The sequence below is a fragment of the Anopheles arabiensis genome, chromosome 2 (genome assembly GCF_016920715.1).
Source record: "Anopheles arabiensis isolate DONGOLA chromosome 2, AaraD3, whole genome shotgun sequence".
Lineage (NCBI taxonomy): Eukaryota > Metazoa > Arthropoda > Insecta > Diptera > Culicidae > Anopheles > Anopheles arabiensis.
The window spans coordinates 63614519-63636086 of NC_053517.1; the positions used below are offsets into that span (position 1 = coordinate 63614519).

At 41.0% G+C, this 21568-nt stretch overlaps 1 protein-coding gene across 1 annotated transcript; it reads left to right on the forward strand.

Moving 5' to 3' along the window:
• The first annotated feature begins 845 nt into the window (after nt 1–845).
• Nucleotides 846–20975, forward strand: LOC120895337 (TWiK family of potassium channels protein 7). The gene is made up of 7 exons (XM_040298613.1): nt 846–1092; nt 1843–2105; nt 17427–17725; nt 17804–17960; nt 18044–18140; nt 18968–19097; nt 19275–20975. The coding sequence occupies exons 3-7, from the start codon at nt 17551–17553 to the stop codon at nt 20012–20014; spliced, it is 1299 nt and encodes a 432-aa protein (XP_040154547.1). The 5' UTR covers nt 846–1092; nt 1843–2105; nt 17427–17550; the 3' UTR covers nt 20015–20975.
• The last annotated feature ends 593 nt before the right edge of the window (nt 20976–21568 follow it).

Sequence of the window (21568 nt, forward strand, 5' to 3'; positions counted from 1 at the left end):
TTGTTTTTTTTTCTTTAAATTCTTAACCCTGACATACAATGCCAATACTATAGAGCTGTATATATCAATTTCCAGGTTTAATAACAACCTGAGAAAAAAGAGTAAGATGTTATTCGTTCTACTGATAAATTTATTTACTGTAAGTCACATATTCTATACAGCTAGGCGTTTTACAATGTGAGATTTAAGAATGGACTGATTTTTTTCTGTGAAAAAATAAGTTGACCCTTCAATCCTTTTAGAAATCTGCCAGAGTTAATTTTAAAGCCAATATTATCAATTCAGAACTAGCTAACTGTCAGGGATACTATTTATAAGTTTTTTTAAGGCTTGCCAAATGTGGTTTAAAGTTGGTAGGAAATATCATTAGCATTATAGGTAGGTTATTAATATTAAAAATTAATATTGATATTAATATTAATATTATTAGTCACAATCAAAAAGAACCCCAAAACAATCCAAAACTGATTCCCCATTGAACTTTCCCAATGATCATCCGTATCATGAAGAACATTCTTACAAGAGTACACAAATAAGGAGCACCTGTAAATGAGCAGCAAATCTGGTAAAGACCAAAAATCCTTCTCTGCTAACAATTCACTTGCAGAGACATGCGCATTTCGAGTTAGTGCCAGTTTCCATTTGTGTACCCTAGTTTTCTCAATGGAACCTGGCTATTTTCCCTGGGATACGTGGTGTGTGTTTGTGTGAGTATTGAAATATTTGCTCATCTTTAAACATAATCAGCGAGAACGTATCACTGACGTGCTCTCCACTGTTGAGAGGATTTCAAGAAACTCATGTTTGGTGTCTTTAATCTCTTCTATGTGGTAAAATTAGTTATACGCGAGACTCGGGTGTGTGTGAACAACAACGCTGCATTTATCTGCGGAAAATAACATTTGATATGCCTCCAACAAACCAGGTGCACATTGCAGCATCCTGATGCTATGTGCATATGCCACAGTCAGTAGTTTGCATGAATGTGAAATATTACCGTTCGTGATAAAACAGTTGTTAAAAAAATGTTTCTGTCTTTAGCCGCTGAAAAAGGCATCACTAGCCTAGTGATACGCGAATAGTGGTACACTGGTATATTGCATCTCATCTAGTATCATAAGCTATGCATATGTGTTGTGCTTCGTCGGAGTTACTTTCCTATGTGGCAATGTTCCTGTAATCCCGTTTTCTTTTCTAAGCTCAACAAACTTTACTGTGAGCGCTGTGGTACACTGAGAACCAAAAGAATGCGATGTCTTTTCGACTCCACACTGTACGAAATTTATTTGTGGAAATGACCGCGTTTGTGCAAAAAATAGAATAGTATGCGGTTTCCATGTATCCGTATTGCATGCCGAATAAACCCTTTGTGGGTGGAAGCTCATGTGACAATTTTCTAGTGGAAATGCCATAATATCTGGTTTACGGTGCTTAATAAGAACAAATACGTGGATCTAATGCAAAACAGCAAGAGAAGAGCATCCAATCCAACGAGTAGAAAACTACTATACCTTTTCATCAGACAACTTCTCAATCCCATATGCTGTGAATGAGTGCGTACATGAGAATATTGAGTAAGGTGTGGCACAATAACGGATAAGTGGCAGAAGAAATGTGAATGATAGAAAAAGGAAATAATTTGCGTTTTATTACTAGCCTTAGTGCACGATATAAGAAAAATCGATGAAGTTTCAGTGCGGGTGGATAAAGATTGTCTCATAAATAAGATAAAACCAGGGCTACATTTGAGAAGCAGCATAGTGAAGAAAGAAGAATTCCTCTCACAACAAATTCGCTCCCTGATGGTGCTCATTTTTTTACTTTTTTTTATTTTTCTACAAGGGTGAAGTTTCATCTTCTCATTGCCTTCGATCTCCTGGCAAAGTTATATTGTTCAAATCAAAAGCCCAAGCTTCCAAGACCTAAATCAAATTATGATGCTCGTTTTTCTTACTAAAAAAACGGAAAATATGTGCAGTTTTTGGTCTTTTATTAACGAAATTCGCCTCGACATCACCGAGATAAAATATATTCCAACGAAAGAGTAAAAGAACATCCACACGAGGAAGGATTTACCACAACCATATGGATTAGCAGTAGTGTTGGTATGTTGCTTTCTAGCCTTGCATTCCTTCATACAATCATAATTGAGAATAAAAACTAAGCAAAATATTTTAATCGACAGTCTGTTTCCGAGCCATCCGCTTAATTCGAATGCTATAATCATTCGCCTTAATACATTTAAGAAATAATTATTTCTGGTTTAAATTTGCACTTTTATAAACGTAATAATTTGTAAGAAATATGAGGGAATATAATAAGAAAATAAGGATATTTCTTGCATTTGACAATTTTTAACCTATTTGAACTGATCTGATACATAAACTGTAAATTTAGAGAGAAAAAAAATGCATATCTCCAAACCCGCGTAAGTCGAGAATCGCAGAACTTGGAAATAGACTGAATTGTTATTCCTTGATTCGATTACCAAAAGCATTTATAAATGAACCGCCGCTCTTCCCATATCTAATTATGAATTACTCCCACTTTTTCTGCCCTGTTGATAAACGGATGATTTTGCGATAGTTTGGTTATATGGGTATTGAGAATTGGCAGCTGAATACTTCATACCCATTGTACATTGCAGTCTTTGTCAGTGCAGGCACTGCATTTTTTATTGTACGCATTTTTACGTATTACGTATTTTTTATTGTATTTAACATCTGTATTCGGATCAAATTGCTCACGTGGCTATCAATTACTAGTTTAGTTTCAGTGGCCATATTGCTTTGGCAAAACACACATAAATTCTGTGAGTTCGCAGTCCATAAGGATCTTGAGCCCATGTACGGGCGTTTAGTTAGGACGGAGGGACGGTCCTTTTTAGGTTTGAGCCCATGACGGGCATGTTTGGTGATACAAGTGCTCAAGCATTAGTATTGGGATAATTCCCAATTTTTCCGGAGTCGATTTGATCCGATTCCGGACAGAATCGGAGTGAGTCCGGCTTTCTCGAGCAGAGGGGTGGTGATGGTCAAAGGTGAATACTTACATACAGAATACATTAAACAAGTTAATTGCTTTAAGATGAATCGATTTCTACGAGATTTCATTTTTAAATAACAAGTAAATAAGAGGTTTAATATTTTTCAATGCTGCATTATGATTTATGAAAAATAGTCTGAAAGAAGGAAGTTCATAAACACCGAAAAAGCTTTCAATTTTAGTAACATTTCCTATGATTAGAAAGTATAAAATATCAAAAATATTAATAAATTTATAATGTATATGAAATATAATTATTACCTATTCAATCTATGTTTCCGGCTATTTTGAATAAACTTTACTTTAGGTGCGAGGGCTCTTTTTTTAATTGAGGTTAATGAAGGTAGTAAATACTTGTATGTATTTCATTATCATGATTTATCAATAGCTGGGAAAATAAATAAATAATCATTTATTAGTAACCATTTTTTATGTGTAAGATTGTTATAATTATAATATGTGAAGTTGTTACAACTCTGATTGCTGTTAAAAATGATAGAATTGATGATGATAAAATTGATGATGAATTGAATGATGACGAATGATGAATTATCAATGAGTGTTATCTTTATTAGCAATTGCTGTTCTTTTTATGTTTGTTCAGAAATTGTTGCTTTTCTTATTATCATGTAAAAATAAGCAATATTACGACATGGTAATCTATTAATTTGCTCATTCACGGCGGTTAAAACAGGCGTTCAAAAATGTTGCTTGGGGTTGTGATAAACAGGCGTTACGCGTAACGCTAGCGTAACGTAGAGGGCTGAGCCTTACTTTTACCTAAATTTGTAAAGATTCCCTAAACACCCAATCTTTATATACAGTGGCGGCCACCAAAAGTCGGACACTTCATATTTTCACCTATTATCTGAATTTGCGGCACCCTGGACATAGACCGCTTCATAGACCGCTAATCGGAAAACTTTCTTCATACGTCTTTGAAGACACTCTTTAGCTATGCACATGCATCTTTTAAAATATTGGAACACCATTCAGAAATGTGATAAAAGGTATGAAATTTATGCGGTCCATCGAAAGTCGGACAGTCTTCATTTCATAGCGCACGCTCTATGGTCTTAATCAGCCAAATACCGTTTCTGCAAAGTTCCTAAAGAAGCAGTATAGTAATTTTATAGATAATGTTAATTTTTTCATAATTTTAGAGTTACTTACTATCAGGAATGAATGAAATAGTAAAAAAACACTGCCTAGCCTGCCATTGAAGACTAAATTGCCTCAATGCCGTTGTTCACTATTTAGATAGAATAGTTACTGCTTCAAATTGACCATTTTTGTTCCTGGCCTGGTTACTGAACATGTTTAAATAATGTTAATAACAACAATGGTATCACTTTTTAGCAAGGTAATGAATAAGGCTTAGTGCCATAAGCGCCCATGCATCCCCATAACTTTCTAGATACCCTAACAAGTTCAACGGTTTTGAGCATGAATATCCTTCTAGATTTTAACAGCCTGCGCGAAATTTAATGCATCAAAACTATTGTTTTTTGCTTTATTGCTGCATACATTCTAGATAAAAAATAAGATTTAAGTATTCCTCGCCTTAAACTTTGAGCAAAATGTCACTTCCTTACTAGCGTTAAGCCTATTGTTATAAATTTGTTACAACCGATAGCTCTGACGCGGTCTTCTACCGTTCTGTTTTGTTGTCTTATTGATTATGTTCACGTAGTCTTAAACTCGATATCTCAAACAGAAATCATTATTGTTTGTATCAATCAACCGCAAAAACGGATGCTTTTGAAGACTTTTCCACATGGTTGTATGCAAATATTTCCTTAACATTCATATGTTTTTCGTCTTTTACTTGTATGAATTAAGGTATGTTCCGCTAGTCGCGGAACGTTTTAACACGAGAGTTGAATTTCGATTAATTATACAAAAAAAAACATTATTGGTGCAATTTTATCTGTGGCGTGTGTGTCTCCTAGGTTGTTTTTCGCTATATGTTCGACTGGCTACTGACCTTTCACGGACCTTTTTCTTTTATCTCTCTCTCTCTCTCTCTCTCTCTCTCTCTCTCTCTCTCTCTCTCTCTCGCTATATGGTAGCCTGGCTATCGCTGTCATCCTATCATTAGGCTATCATTCGGTTATCACCGCTTATCAAGTTATCGATCCTAACGATCGATCGACCCTTCTGTCCCTCTCTGTTCTGCGTTATGTAGAAAAGCTGATAAAATTGTCTTTATAACTCAATTTCTGATACTTCTACAATTGATACAACTGATATTTAAATTGGTTAATCCGGACCGTAGAGCGCATGTCCTATGTAATCTAAAACGCAGATGACCACTCAAACTAGTTGATGGACATCTAACAACTGATATCAAATGATTTAAGAACCATATTGGTCAAGATTGGCAAGACGTGATCATTTCACTATGAAATGAAGACTGTCCAACTTTCAGTGCACCGCATAAATTTCATACTTTTTATCACATTTACGAATGGTGTTCCGAGATTTTAAAAGATATCGATCTGATTTTTTACATGTACATTGTTAAAGAATGTCATCAGAGACGTGTGAAAAAAAATCCGTTAAGTGGTCTAGGGAACTGTCCATGGTGCCGTAAAGTCAGGCGGTCGCCGAGATACACGGTTAATGGAGACCGAAAACGGCCGCAAAAAAACGCGTATCTCGAATTTCCACGTAAGTCGAATCTCGTGTTTTCCAGCCCAAATATCACGAATATAATTTTCGTGTAATTTTGCTGGTAGAAGGTGGTTTTAGCCACTCGATTAATTATTTGATATGATTTTGACAGTTTTTAACCATTAAAAAATTAAACCACCTTTTTAAAATTCAATCAAAAGGGAAATTATTTTGCATTGGATTAATGATGTGTTAAAGCAATACTATTTTCTCAAAGAACTGTCAAATTTAGAAAACCGCATATCTCCGAATCCGCGTATAAGAGGTACCGTGTATATCCTCTGCAAGTTCTGACGTTTAACAGACTCGACTATCGTCGCCGGTTACTAACATGTGGTCGATTTGGTTGAAAGTTTCTCGATCCTGGTACGCCCACGTGATCTTGTGGATGTGATCTGCGCCTGTCTGATTGTACGCTGCAGTGAACTGAACCAATCTACTACCATTATCGTTGCTCAGATGGAAATGTGAGGAGGCTGATTGGGAAAAATACAAAATATAAATTACATACACTGTTGACACGTTACGGCACACGGTACGATATAAACAAACCCTACAGGCAAAGAGAGCGAAATTTACAGGCGAGGGGCCCCTACTAGCAATGAGAATGTAAAAGTGTGCGTCTTTCAGGCGAGGGGCATGTAGAAACAGGGGGAGACGGTTGGAAATACGCGGAATTACGCGGCGGCGAGAGCGTGTTTTGCTTTCTACACAGTTTTTGCACTCACACAATCACACATGTGTGAATGTGTGCGTTCACTTTCAGCCAGCGCGCTCAGTTTGGTTTTCTCGCAGCGGCTTGCTGGTGTCGGTGTCTCGCTCGCACTAGTGCAGCGAGTGTTCCTCGTGCGTTCCCTTTATTGCTACCACACAAAATCGTCAGTACAGTTCAAGCCTTCGCAGTGTGAGGCCGCGCGCGTTTTAGCCTAAGTCCCGGGCGCTCGATGTAATTTGAAGTGAAGTGTTGAAGTGTTGTTTATTTCAATTCACATTATTACGGCCTCGGTCGTATTTTCAAGTGTTGAAGTGTTGTGCACATTGAAATAAAGCAGCGTTAATCTTTCATAATTCAACATGAATATGTAAATTATGCTGCTTTATTTCAATGCTTTTTTACAGTATTCAACATACACAACATACAGGCAGTAAGGCGGGTGCTTGAAGTGACGATTTTTTTAAAATATTTATAATAAAAAATATGTGTGGTTTTGTGGCAAGATTGTGGTTAGCGATGTGTGGAACTGTGCCTTAAGTTTCAATAAAGTGTATAAATATCAAACGAGTTTGATGTAATTTAATTTTTTTCGATGCATGCGATTTTATTACGCAGCAAATCAAAGTGAACGAAAGCGCATAGCGCACAACGCGCAACGAAAGAAACGAGGGGGAGGGGGTGTTCAGCGCAGCGCGCAAGTGCGGCAACAGTGCAACGCAAATCGAAAGAAACGCGAGAGAGCAAGAACAGCTGATCCGCGCATCCAGCGCAGCGCGAGAGGAAAAAAACGGGAGGGAGGGGGTATCAGCTGATCAGCTGTTTTGTATCGCGAGAGCGCCCCGTGTAATTTGAAGGCAAGCGAGAGAGCGCTACGCGCGCTTACTCTCAATTCGGAAAAAAATCGCTTCCGCTCGACTATGGCGGACAATACAACTCCGACCGAACCCCTTCCCCCTGTTTCTACATGCCCCTCGCCTGTAAATTTCGCTCTCTTTGTCTGTCGGGGACAGACAACCCGGGGACAGACAACCCGACAGACAAAGAGAGCGAAATTTACAGTCGAGGGGCATGTAGAAACAGGGGGAAGGGGTTCGGTCGAAGTTGTATTGTCCGCCATAGTCGAGCGGAAGCGATTTTTTTCCGAATTGAGAGTAAGCGCGCGCAGCGCTCTCTGGCTTGCCTTCAAATTGCCTTCAAAAACACAACTACACATGTGTGAATGTATGCGTTCACTTTCAGCCTGCGCGCTCAGTTTGGTTTTCTCGCAGCGGCATGCGGGTATCGGTGTCTCGCTCGCACTAGTGCAGCGAGTGTTCCTCTGTGCGCTCCCCTTCTTGCCACCACACGAAATCGTCAGTTCAGCTCAAGCGTTCGCCGTGAAAGGCTGCGCGCGTGTTAGCCTAAGTCCCGGGCGATCGAAGTTTCGCTAAGTGTTGAAGTGTTGTGCACATTGAAATGAAGCTGCGCTTTTCTTTCACCATTAAACTGAAATGTGTGATTTGCGCTGCTTTATTTCAAAGTTTTTTTTTTTGCTGTTTTGAACATCAACTACGGGATGTACGCAGTTAGACGGCTATTTAAAATACGACGATTTTTTTATATAATGAATGTGTGTGGTTTGAAGCAAGATTGTGTGAAGCAATGTATTTAAATGTGCTTTTATTTGCAATAAATGTGATAAAATGTAAACCAAGTTTGATGTGTTCAAGTTTTTGTTTTGATTCGGGTGCATCAAGTCCGAATGAAGGGAAGCGCACAGCGCGCTACGAAAGAAACGAGCGGGAGGGGATGTCAGTCCAGCGCAGCGCAATTCGCTGGAATCAAGTGGGAGGGGGTACCAGTTCAGCGCTGCGCAAGCCGAAAGAAACGGGAAGGAAGGGGTATGAGAAAAATACGATGAAACAGCGCGAGCGAGCGTTCTTTACAGCGAGAGCGCCTCGTGTATTTTAAAGGCAAGCAAGACCCGACAGACAAAGAGAACGAAATTTTCATGCGAGGGGTAGGTAGAAACACGCGATGGGGGTCCGGCCCAAGCACGGATCCGAAGTCCGTTGTTTTGGGCTGAGAATTAAAAATGGCGGATGGAGCGCTACCACGGAGAGAATGCGCTCTCCCCTACTAGCAATGAGAATGTAAAAGTGTGCGTCTTTCAGGCGAGGGGCATGTAGAAACAGGGGGAGACGGTTGGAAATACGCGGAATTACGCGGCGGCGAGAGCGTGTTTTGCTTTCTACACAGTTTTTGCACTCACACAATCACACATGTGTGAATGTGTGCGTTCACTTTCAGCCAGCGCGCTCAGTTTGGTTTTCTCGCAGCGGCTTGCTGGTGTCGGTGTCTCGCTCGCACTAGTGCAGCGAGTGTTCCTCGTGCGTTCCCTTTATTGCTACCACACAAAATCGTCAGTACAGTTCAAGCCTTCGCAGTGTGAGGCCGCGCGCGTTTTAGCCTAAGTCCCGGGCGCTCGATGTAATTTGAAGTGAAGTGTTGAAGTGTTGTTTATTTCAATTCACATTATTACGGCCTCGGTCGTATTTTCAAGTGTTGAAGTGTTGTGCACATTGAAATAAAGCAGCGTTAATCTTTCATAATTCAACATGAATATGTAAATTATGCTGCTTTATTTCAATGCTTTTTTACAGTATTCAACATACACAACATACAGGCAGTAAGGCGGGTGCTTGAAGTGACGATTTTTTTAAAATATTTATAATAAAAAATATGTGTGGTTTTGTGGCAAGATTGTGGTTAGCGATGTGTGGAACTGTGCCTTAAGTTTCAATAAAGTGTATAAATATCAAACGAGTTTGATGTAATTTAATTTTTTTCGATGCATGCGATTTTATTACGCAGCAAATCAAAGTGAACGAAAGCGCATAGCGCACAACGCGCAACGAAAGAAACGAGGGGGAGGGGGTGTTCAGCGCAGCGCGCAAGTGCGGCAACAGTGCAACGCAAATCGAAAGAAACGCGAGAGAGCAAGAACAGCTGATCCGCGCATCCAGCGCAGCGCGAGAGGAAAAAAACGGGAGGGAGGGGGTATCAGCTGATCAGCTGTTTTGTATCGCGAGAGCGCCCCGTGTAATTTGAAGGCAAGCGAGAGAGCGCTACGCGCGCTTACTCTCAATTCGGAAAAAAATCGCTTCCGCTCGACTATGGCGGACAATACAACTCCGACCGAACCCCTTCCCCCTGTTTCTACATGCCCCTCGCCTGTAAATTTCGCTCTCTTTGTCTGTCGGGGACAGACAACCCGGGGACAGACAACCCGACAGACAAAGAGAGCGAAATTTACAGTCGAGGGGCATGTAGAAACAGGGGGAAGGGGTTCGGTCGAAGTTGTATTGTCCGCCATAGTCGAGCGGAAGCGATTTTTTTCCGAATTGAGAGTAAGCGCGCGCAGCGCTCTCTGGCTTGCCTTCAAATTGCCTTCAAAAACACAACTACACATGTGTGAATGTATGCGTTCACTTTCAGCCTGCGCGCTCAGTTTGGTTTTCTCGCAGCGGCATGCGGGTATCGGTGTCTCGCTCGCACTAGTGCAGCGAGTGTTCCTCTGTGCGCTCCCCTTCTTGCCACCACACGAAATCGTCAGTTCAGCTCAAGCGTTCGCCGTGAAAGGCTGCGCGCGTGTTAGCCTAAGTCCCGGGCGATCGAAGTTTCGCTAAGTGTTGAAGTGTTGTGCACATTGAAATGAAGCTGCGCTTTTCTTTCACCATTAAACTGAAATGTGTGATTTGCGCTGCTTTATTTCAAAGTTTTTTTTTTTGCTGTTTTGAACATCAACTACGGGATGTACGCAGTTAGACGGCTATTTAAAATACGACGATTTTTTTATATAATGAATGTGTGTGGTTTGAAGCAAGATTGTGTGAAGCAATGTATTTAAATGTGCTTTTATTTGCAATAAATGTGATAAAATGTAAACCAAGTTTGATGTGTTCAAGTTTTTGTTTTGATTCGGGTGCACCAAGTCCGAATGAAGGGAAGCGCACAGCGCGCTACGAAAGAAACGAGCGGGAGGGGATGTCAGTCCAGCGCAGCGCAATTCGCTGGAATCAAGTGGGAGGGGGTACCAGTTCAGCGCTGCGCAAGCCGAAAGAAACGGGAAGGAAGGGGTATGAGAAAAATACGATGAAACAGCGCGAGCGAGCGTTCTTTACAGCGAGAGCGCCTCGTGTATTTTAAAGGCAAGCAAGAGAGCGCATTCTCTCCGTGGTAGCGCTCCATCCGCCATTTTTAATTCTCAGCCCAAAACAACGGACTTCGGATCCGTGCTTGGGCCGGACCCCCATCGCGTGTTTCTACCTACCCCTCGCATGAAAATTTCGTTCTCTTTGTCTGTCGGGTCTTGCTTGCCTTTAAAATACACGAGGCGCTCTCGCTGTAAAGAACGCTCGCTCGCGCTGTTTCATCGTATTTTTCTCATACCCCTTCCTTCCCGTTTCTTTCGGCTTGCGCAGCGCTGAACTGGTACCCCCTCCCACTTGATTCCAGCGAATTGCGCTGCGCTGGACTGACATCCCCTCCCGCTCGTTTCTTTCGTAGCGCGCTGTGCGCTTCCCTTCATTCGGACTTGATGCACCCGAATCAAAACAAAAACTTGAACACATCAAACTTGGTTTACATTTTATCACATTTATTGCAAATAAAAGCACATTTAAATACATTGCTTCACACAATCTTGCTTCAAACCACACACATTCATTCTATAAAAAATCGTCGTATTTTAAATAGCCGTCTAACTGCGTACATCCCGTAGTTGATGTTCAAAACAGAAAAAAAAAACTTTGAAATAAAGCAGCGCAAATCACACATTTCAGTTTAATGGTGAAAGAAAAGCGCAGCTTCATTTCAATGTGCACAACACTTCAACACTTAGCGAAACTTCGATCGCCCGGGACTTAGGCTAACACGCGCGCAGCCTTTCACGGCGAACGCTTGAGCTGAACTGACGATTTCGTGTGGTGGCAAGAAGGGGAGCGCACAGAGGAACACTCGCTGCACTAGTGCGAGCGAGACACCGATACCCGCATGCCGCTGCGAGAAAACCAAACTGAGCGCGCAGGCTGAAAGTGAACGCATACATTCACACATGTGTAGTTGTGTTTTTGAAGGCAATTTGAAGGCAAGCGAGAGAGCGCTGCGCGCGCTTACTCTCAATTCGGAAAAAAATCGCTTCCGCTCGACTATGGCGGACAATACAACTTCGACCGAACCCCTTCCCCCTGTTTCTACATGCCCCTCGACTGTAAATTTCGCTCTCTTTGTCTGTCGGGTTGTCTGTCCCCGGGTTGTCTGTCCCCGACAGACAAAGAGAGCGAAATTTACAGGCGAGGGGCATGTAGAAACAGGGGGAAGGGGTTCGGTCGGAGTTGTATTGTCCGCCATAGTCGAGCGGAAGCGATTTTTTTCCGAATTGAGAGTAAGCGCGCGTAGCGCTCTCTCGCTTGCCTTCAAATTACACGGGGCGCTCTCGCGATACAAAACAGCTGATCAGCTGATACCCCCTCCCTCCCGTTTTTTTCCTCTCGCGCTGCGCTGGATGCGCGGATCAGCTGTTCTTGCTCTCTCGCGTTTCTTTCGATTTGCGTTGCACTGTTGCCGCACTTGCGCGCTGCGCTGAACACCCCTCCCTCGTTTCTTTCGTTGCGCGTTGTGCGCTATGCGCTTTCGTTCACTTTGATTTGCTGCGTAATAAAATCGCATGCATCGAAAAAATTTAATTACATCAAACTCGTTTGATATTTATACACTTTATTGAAACTTAAGGCACAGTTCCACACATCGCTAACCACAATCTTGCCACAAAACCACACATATTTTTTATTATAAATATTTTAAAAAATCGTCACTTCAAGCACCCGCCTTACTGCCTGTATGTTGTGTATGTTGAATACTGTAAAAAAGCATTGAAATAAAGCAGCATAATTTACATATTCATGTTGAATTATGAAAGATTAACGCTGCTTTATTTCAATGTGCACAACACTTCAACACTTGAAAATACGACCGAGGCCGTAATAATGTGAATTGAAATAAACAACACTTCAACACTTCACTTCAAATTACATCGAGCGCCCGGGACTTAGGCTAAAACGCGCGCGGCCTCACACTGCGAAGGCTTGAACTGTACTGACGATTTTGTGTGGTAGCAATAAAGGGAACGCACGAGGAACACTCGCTGCACTAGTGCGAGCGAGACACCGACACCAGCAAGCCGCTGCGAGAAAACCAAACTGAGCGCGCTGGCTGAAAGTGAACGCACACATTCACACATGTGTGATTGTGTGAGTGCAAAAACTGTGTAGAAAGCAAAACACGCTCTCGCCGCCGCGTAATTCCGCGTATTTCCAACCGTCTCCCCCTGTTTCTACATGCCCCTCGCCTGAAAGACGCACACTTTTACATTCTCATTGCTAGTAGGGGAGAGCGCATTCTCTCCGTGGTAGCGCTCCATCCGCCATTTTTAATTCTCAGCCCAAAACAACGGACTTCGGATCCGTGCTTGGGCCGGACCCCCATCGCGTGTTTCTACCTACCCCTCGCCTGAAAATTTCGTTCTCTTTGTCTGTCGGGTACTCACTTCCATCGAGGGCGGTCGATGTGACGATGTGTGTCGTCGCGTGTGTGTTGTCGATTTGGTCAGAAAATTTTTTTTCTTCAGACCAAATATATCTCTGACTTGGAGCGTCGGCGTTCCGATTGAACCATCGCGACTTTAATCAGTGGGCGCGGTTAAAACGACCTTTTGTATTGTGTTGTATGTAGCGTGCGCGCCAAAATTGTAAGAGTGCGCGGAGAGTGAATATGGTTTTTTGGGGGTGGGGGAATGAGATACACAGACAAATTTCGCTACACATTAACACATACATTCTCACTGCACGGGTTGAAATGCGAATGCTCAGTTCTGAGAGAATATACTCGAGCGCTCGCGCATGAGTGCAAGCAAGCGCGGTATAGAGGATAGAGCGAGACAAACGATTATTTTGCTCCAAGCTTTCTACTTTTGTCCCGTTGGGTTAATGAACTTTTAGAAACCTACTACCCCAAAGACCACCACATTTACTGTGCAATATTAGATTTATCAAATGCTTTCGACAGAACCTGGCGACATACAATTCTTGAACGGATCAATTGTGGGGTTTTGGAGGACGCATTACAGCGTATCTTCAAATCTTCCTATCAAATCACACTTTTAAAATTTTAATCTCTGATCTTCTGATTTTCATGTCCAAGAGAATGGTGTTCCCCAGGGTGCCATTCTCTCTCCCACTCTTTTTCTGATTAGTGTAGAATTCCTCTGCCGCCCATGCCCAGTAACATTTAATGTTTCATGTATGCTGATGATATACATCCAACAATGGAACCGAATCACGCACAACTTTACAAGAAGGAGTCAATATAGTTCAGAAATGGTCACGTTGAACCTGTGCAACACAATTTCACACTTCAAATCCAAAATAAGTCACATCTGCAATAGCATACATCATATTCTAAAACCCATTAAATACAATAACTCAGTAATACCAAAGCCTCTCGCCAAACACTACTTCAAATCATCAATAGCTGGTTACCATAACTACTCTACGACATTGAAATAGTCTCCCGGCAACGGGGAAATTTCCAAAAACAAATTGCACCACTTTACCATACGCATATATTCGTTTTATCAAAACATAAGTCATTTCGCTTAGCCAACCCTGAGCTATAAACGTCATTTCCATACATTTTCAGATTGCGCCAAGATTGCGCATAAATTTTCAAGATTATATGTCCGAGATATATATATTTTTTTTTTGACAGATAAATATATCAAACCGATCCGTTTGACAGATAAATATATGCGCAATCTGAGATTGCTACGGTTATGTGTGAAAGCGGACTTCAACCTTTCAACCACATCATAACCAACAAGATAGTAGCAGCTGCAGGACGAATGATATATAACAAGGGTCTCCAAACTACGTCCCGCGGGCCGCATGAGGCCCTTGGGAGCCTATTATGCGACCCTTGGCGGCTTTGTTAAGGTTGAAAGATATAATTAATTATTGTGACTATTTTTAAAGAAAATGTAATTATTGTGACTATTTTTAAAGAAAATGTAATTGTTGCTATTCAGAGACGTAGACCAGGCTTAAATATTAGAAAGCTATATAAGTTTTGTATATCATGTTAGTATTTTCCTATAAAGACAAAATTTAAACGTTCGCATTAGTAACAGGCAACGGAAAGATGGCCCTCAACTCCATTATATGAGAAGCAATGCGGCCCGCGAACTGAAAAGTTTGGAGACCCCTGATGTAGAACAACATCAAAACCGATACCATTATACAAAGGACAAACGCCGATTTCACCACCCTCAGTCACCAAAATCATCCAAATCGCCCCTGGTACTGCCGCCCACAACAATAAGACTGGACCATCAAAAATCACCTTCGGGCTGGTTGCAATAGACTCATTGCAAACCGTCATTTTGCTGGACTTGTTCAGCAAAAATACCTTAACCACCATCTGATCTACACTGGCGGATCAGTACAAAACGGTTTCACCAGCTATGGAATCTACTCTAGCATCGATAATAGCACCATCCGGCTACGAGACCATACCTCAATCTTCAATGAAGAAGCAATAGCCCTGCTTATTGCAGCCGACGAAGGTCTACGCAGACGCAACGTGATCTTCACAGACAGTGCAAGTGTCCTTCAAGCACTTGAATCTGAAACCACCCGTGACTCGAACATCCAAAAACTCTATAATATACCGAATTCACACCAAGTCACATTCTGCTGGATTCCTGATCACACAGGTATTCAGGGATACGAAATAGCAGTCCGACTAGCCAACGCAGGACGTAATAATCCGGCCTGCTACCATAACACTCTTCCCCACCGTGACTATATTTGCCTTAGCAAAACCATCATCGCCAATAGCTGGAATGGTTATTGGGTTAACAGCGATCACATAACCGATATGTTAAAACATAAAGAGGCGAATGAGTACAATTGGCTCAAAGTCTCTAAAAAAATAAAGAAAAAAAAATCAAGACCACATCATTACCATGGAGAGACCATCCATTACACCAAGCCCAGAGAATTCTATCACGACTTCGGGTTGGACACACCCACACCAGTCCACCACTATGCAGTTTCTGTGGCGTCGACATCACCGTCCGTCACATCTTAACCGAATGCCATGGATATACTTGCGAAACGCATCACCTACAAATTGGACCACAACATCGACACCATCCTCTCACCAAACAGCGATTGCCAGCGTAAACTGTTAAAATTCTTTCGTAACCTTAATAAAAAACTCTAACCAAAACCAAAACCACATTTATAGCAAACAATAAAATCAACTGATAGCTTTAAGTAAACCGAGACTACCCGGTATAAGGTATCTGCAAGCCACAAATGGCTTGCAAAGAAGAATGTTAGAATTTTAAGCCTAGAAATAATTCATCGATTGAAAGAGATGAGTGAGGCCAATTGGTTCAAAGTCTCTATAAAAATAAACAAACAAACAAATTATTGGTCCGATTAATATCCGGGGGACGACTCACTGTCGTACACTGTCGTACGTACACTAAGCGCGGGCCACTTAGTGTGTGTCATGCGCTCGAACAACCGAGTTTGTTGCGAGTAGCCAGTCGAGCAGGGCTCCCCGGCAGGGCACGGTTTGCTTTAATGTGTATTGTGCTTGTTCATATTATTATTATTATGTATTTATATTTATAATAATAATATGAATTTATATTTATTAAGCAATACGGCAAAGCCGTCCCTACTGAATAAAATTAATTTATATTTTTATTTATTATGTGTACTGTTTATATTAGTGTTATAATAAAAGTACCTAAGTGAAAAGCTAAACACAACACTGAAGTTAAGGTATTTGCCTAGCATGCGCAAGGTACATAGCATATCGTTAATAGCAGCGGTTTCAACCGAGGGAGAATTCCTCCCAAGGGGCGAATTTTGACTTTGTTGAGGGGGGGATAATTTTCGATAAAAATTTCCCAAAATGCCATTTATCAAAACTAGAATATTTATATATTCAAAAGTAAGAATCAAAAACGGATTATTCATCCAAAAATTTGCTGTATTTGAACATTGTAGAAGTTTGTTGAAACTCAAATTTGAGGTGCAAACACTCCCTATTAAAGCTGAAATAAGCCTATAAAGTTACAAAATGGTTTACAGATATATGTTATAAGCTAAAGAAAATATGCTTAGAGTTTCGGGTCCCGATCAGCTATTCGTTGTATAATTTCATTTCATTTCATTTACAGTCTGTTCCCGAGTCACGCGGTTCTCGACCTAAGCGGATTCGGAATACGCGGTTTTCGAAATTTGACAGATCAAACGTCAAATCGATATACAGGCGTCCACCGAGTTAGGCCCGTGTCTAAGCTCCATCGGATGCGATTTTATCGGAAGGCCTGTCAAAATTGTATATGTGATTGGACAGATAACGTCGGATGCAAGGTGTTATAAATGACAAGGTTAAGTTGTTCAGAGCAAAATGACATTTCTCGACTTGACATTTCTCTTCCGGGGGCTCCGGTATAAAAATCGGGGAGGGCTGGTGAGGGGTAATGAAATTTGTATGCAGAGATTGACAGATGTCCCCCACAATGTCGCCCAGCAAAATCGATAAAAACCAACCTTCTAAATATATTATCCTTGGTCGGATGTGCGATTTCGTCGTACGACGGAATCTAAATTTTTTTATTTCGTCGGACGCCGCATCCGATTTTATCTGTCAAACTAAATGTATGGTGTTTTGTAGGAACAATCTCAACTTAATTTTTCATAATCGTTATATTATTAAAATCATTTTCTGTTAAAAAGTTAAATTATTAAATTATTAGTTAAATTATTTTCTGATTTTTTTGATTTCAAAAATTATTTAACCTTTTTGATTCATAAAATAAATACAATCCTCCAAATTGCGATGAATGATTAAATTTGTTCTTACATTTCAGGACACGTCCAGAAACTGAGCAAAAGCAAAGCAACTGCCGATAAGCTACGCTTTTAAATGCGTACAAACACTCAAGTTTGAGGATCAAAACATTTTTAAACTCAATAAATCAATATTCTACAATTATGAACACTAAACCACCGCTTCAAGTTTCGAATTTTATTGGCGGTGGTAGCACATCGCGACCACAAAGTCCGTCGCTTTGTTTTTCTACCACATCATCCAAGATAGATAAAAATGAATCGGTATCTCTCTGCGGATGTCAGCAAGCCCCGAAATCTCAATGCGCTTCCGCGCTAGGTATTGTATTCGCATGACCAAGGTGAGGCAATATCTCGAATATAATTGGTTTGTCGTTTTCTTGCTATTTCTTTACAGGTGTTTTCGTGCTGGTTTTAGCGTACACTGCGCTTGGATCTGTACTTTTCGTCACACTTGAAGGAGATGGGGAAGATGGCGATATTATTGAGACTTCTGTTGCTGCATCCAAACCATATCCTAGACACGAGTTAGTTAGTGCAGAAATGCGCCTTAAGTAAGTAGGGAATGTCCATACCACCACAAATATTGCCAGCTCCGCAAAAAATGCTCCAATATTCGTTTATTTTTACCCTGCAGAACTGTGGATCGGTTATGGTCCATTACTGAGGATTTAAACATACTTTATAAAGAAAATTGGACTCGTTTGGCTGCCCAGGAAGTCTTACATTTTCAGGTAACATTAATATAAATATAAACAATAATTCAACATGCTGAAACATTTGCCTCGTGCTAACTGTAGCGTGCCTGCCGGCTGCCCGACCGGCTGCTCACAATACACTCTCGTCCTGAGTGCACGACACATACTAAGCGGCCCGACTAGTGGTGGCGCAACTGCCACGACAAGCATATCAGTCGTTACAGCTGTCCACAATTTGTTTGATCTATAATATATATACGTAGTTGACCGCTAACTGAGAGGTAAACAAGCTCCAGTTAATGAACGACGGTCGCTAACTGGAGTAACGTTTCTATGGATTGATTGCTTCCATTCGTGTTGACTTGAATGAACATACCAAACATTTTCTTTTTTTCATTAATGTTGATAAAAGTATAGTAATTCGTGTGATGTCGTAAATTAAAAGAATTAATTTAATTAATAGATGGCAATTAATTAATCAAACGTAGGCCATACATTTGTGTGAAAAATTCACATTTGCGACAAATTTCTCTTCTTGAGATTCCGGATATTTTGATGTTTTTTTTATGTTTAAGTGTTCTTTCTGAGAATCACTCCAGTCAGCGAACTTTAAGTCAGCGATTTAAAAAGCACTCCAGTTAAAAATATGTTCCCATAAAAAGGGAAAAAGCCTAGATAATGAAATATCGACACCTTTCACATGCATAAAAATTCACGTAGTACATCCACGAAATTGTTTTATTTTGAAAAGACTTCAATTTTGACGTAGTTCTGTTGTTTTGGACGCTTTAACATTCAATAAAATGATGTAACTGATTGAATAAGATTCGTTTTCAATACTTTGATCCAATTTCCGTTTTTAGGATACAATAATACGTGCGGTACGAGCATCTCGTACCCAGCAGGTGACCAATGTACAGCAAAATACACGACCTTACAAATGGACTTTCGCTTCCGCTTTCCTTTACTCGTTAACATTGATAACCACAATAGGTACGTATATTTGTATGTATTTTGATGCACATTATCTGTCCTTTGGTTTGGTCTGCTAATTATAAAGATTTCCGTAACAGATGAAGTGCAAAGATCGAAACCAGCGGTTCGAGTAGAGTTTTGCATTCATCATAACTCTTCTCCTAATACTCCTTTTATTATTATTTTTTCTTACAGGTTTTAGCGGCATTTCTCCACGAACTCAATGGGGACGTGTAGCGGCATTGATCTATGCACTTTTTGGTATACCCATCATACTACTATACCTTTCAGCCATTGGGGAAGGCTTATCGAGCGGTATGCGATGTCTCTTTCGTCGGCTACGACCCAACCGTTCTCCTTCTGGGAGTACCAACAATAGCAACAGCAGCAATTCAAGCATTGGCAGTGTCAGCGTTCCCATGAGCAGCAAAGCAACCGTAGCCGAGCTGCAGAAACGGTCGCAACAACAGAGCTACCATCAATCCTGGAACCACGGTGGCACTACCATTCATGATCCCTGCGCATACGCCCTCAACGCTCACGGTTTGCGTGGGGGGATGGCTACAAATAGTAAAATGCACTCCCAGTCCGTTGTACCAATATCGATCTGCATTATGATATTGATTTGTTATATTACCCTCGGGGCGGTACTGTTTCATAAACTGCAGCCTTGGGGAGTTTTAGAGAGTCTTTACTTTTGTTTCACCTCCCTTGGTACTATCGGATTTGGCGATCTCATGCCAAAAGGCACTGTTGCACAATACGCAGCATCAGCATACATCATTATTGGCATGGCTGTCGTGGCGATGTGCTTCAGTCTCATTCAAACGGAGCTTATTATTTGGTTGAAGAAGTTTACTATCCCCGAATCACTTCCTACATCCACGGAGGATGTTGCTCTCGTCTCAGTAGCTATGACACCGATAAAATCTTGACAACGACCAAATGATCTCATTCCCAACGAATACAACTCTCTTCCGCGCCGTTCTAGCGCATTTCATCGCAACACTCCGGCACGACGCTCTGCTGGTATTATGGAGAATCACATGGAATATTTCGTACCACGAAGCGTAAGTGAATTCAATCTGTCGGGTGTAGGTGATCTAGCGCTTCCTCCAGCTAAACGCAACCTCTCTACGCAACACGCAGCTAGCTCTACCATGCTAGCCGCACCAAAGCCACGAGAGAAAATGGTAACGTTTGAGGACGAATCAAAATTTTTGCATGGCTTGCCTACCACACCGAGAAAGCCGACCCTGACCAACGATGTGTTTATGTGACGTGACGGGTCCGGTAATGGTGAGACGCCTCCGTCGAACCAGTATCCTAATGATGTGATTAAGGTTTGATATTGCTAGAAAACCAAGATCGCTTTGCCTGCTTTTAATTTATTTAATTCATAATTACCAAAAGCTTGTTTTCGCAACTCCAATGGCGAACGCAATCAGATCGATAAAACGGCAAGTGAATGTATATCACGTGTGAATAGAGACATAATGAAAGTTTTAATAATCCAAATCATCCAAATGATGTTTGATATGCTTCATATTCTTTTTTCCTTGCAAAATAACGCTACAGAAGTTTACGAATTTATCCAAAAGACCAACCATTCCGATAACATCTCATGCGCTACATTAAGAATGAACGGGTCTACAATGTTAGGTTCATTGAGGAGGTAAAAATCGTGCCAAATATTACGTGCAAAGTAGGTAGTAAATAAGTGAGTGAGACTAAACAAGCATTCCTTGAATAGTGACATTCATTGAATATGAAGTGAACGAAAATCTGTACTGCACCATCATAACTAATTGAACCCCGTTAATAACGTCGATCAACACTGTACATATTTTGTTGTAAAATTGTGAGGCCAATAAAAACCAAATTTACATAGATAAATATGCTGGTACTCTAATTGTCATGAAATGAAGAAACATGAAGAAATACTTAGACGCTATAATGCCTTGTCTCGTAGTATAGTCGTCAACTCGTACGACTTAACAACATGCTCGTCAATCCCCAAATGGACCGTGACTATCCTGCTATGGTGGAAAATCAATTAGTCACTGAAAGCCAAGCCCACAAATGGTACAGGCAGGCCTTGACCGACAACGGTTGTTGAGCCAAACAAGAAGATGATAATGCCTATTAACATACATTTTCTTTGCTCTTATCCTGCAACACTGACACTGGGGGTTTGCTGAAAATTCAACCATCCAACCACAGTTCAACCGTTGAGATTATCAGTATGTTATTTTACTTCAATCATCAAGTTTACAGCATTTGTATGTTTTCCTCTATGTCGAAATATGACTGAAGTATCCTGCAATACCTGCGTCTGCACCCATATGCTTTTACTGTTAATCCGTTTGAAACCTGCTGAACTGGGTTTTTTTTTTTTTTAAATTAGTGTACAGGCGGTCCCCGAGATACACGGTGCCTCTTATACGAGGATTCGGAGATACGTGGTTTTCTAAAATTGACAATTCTTT

Bases quoted from the DNA above. Each gene is read 5' to 3' on its own strand.
- LOC120895337 (XM_040298613.1), top strand. From the start codon at position 17,551: ATGAACACTAAACCACCGCTTCAAGTTTCGAATTTTATTGGCGGTGGT. The intron at 17,961-18,043 runs GTAAGTAGGGAA...TTTACCCTGCAG, and splicing joins AGTGCAGAAATGCGCCTTAA to AACTGTGGATCGGTTATGGT. The intron at 19,098-19,274 runs GTACGTATATTT...TTTTTCTTACAG, and splicing joins AACATTGATAACCACAATAG to GTTTTAGCGGCATTTCTCCA.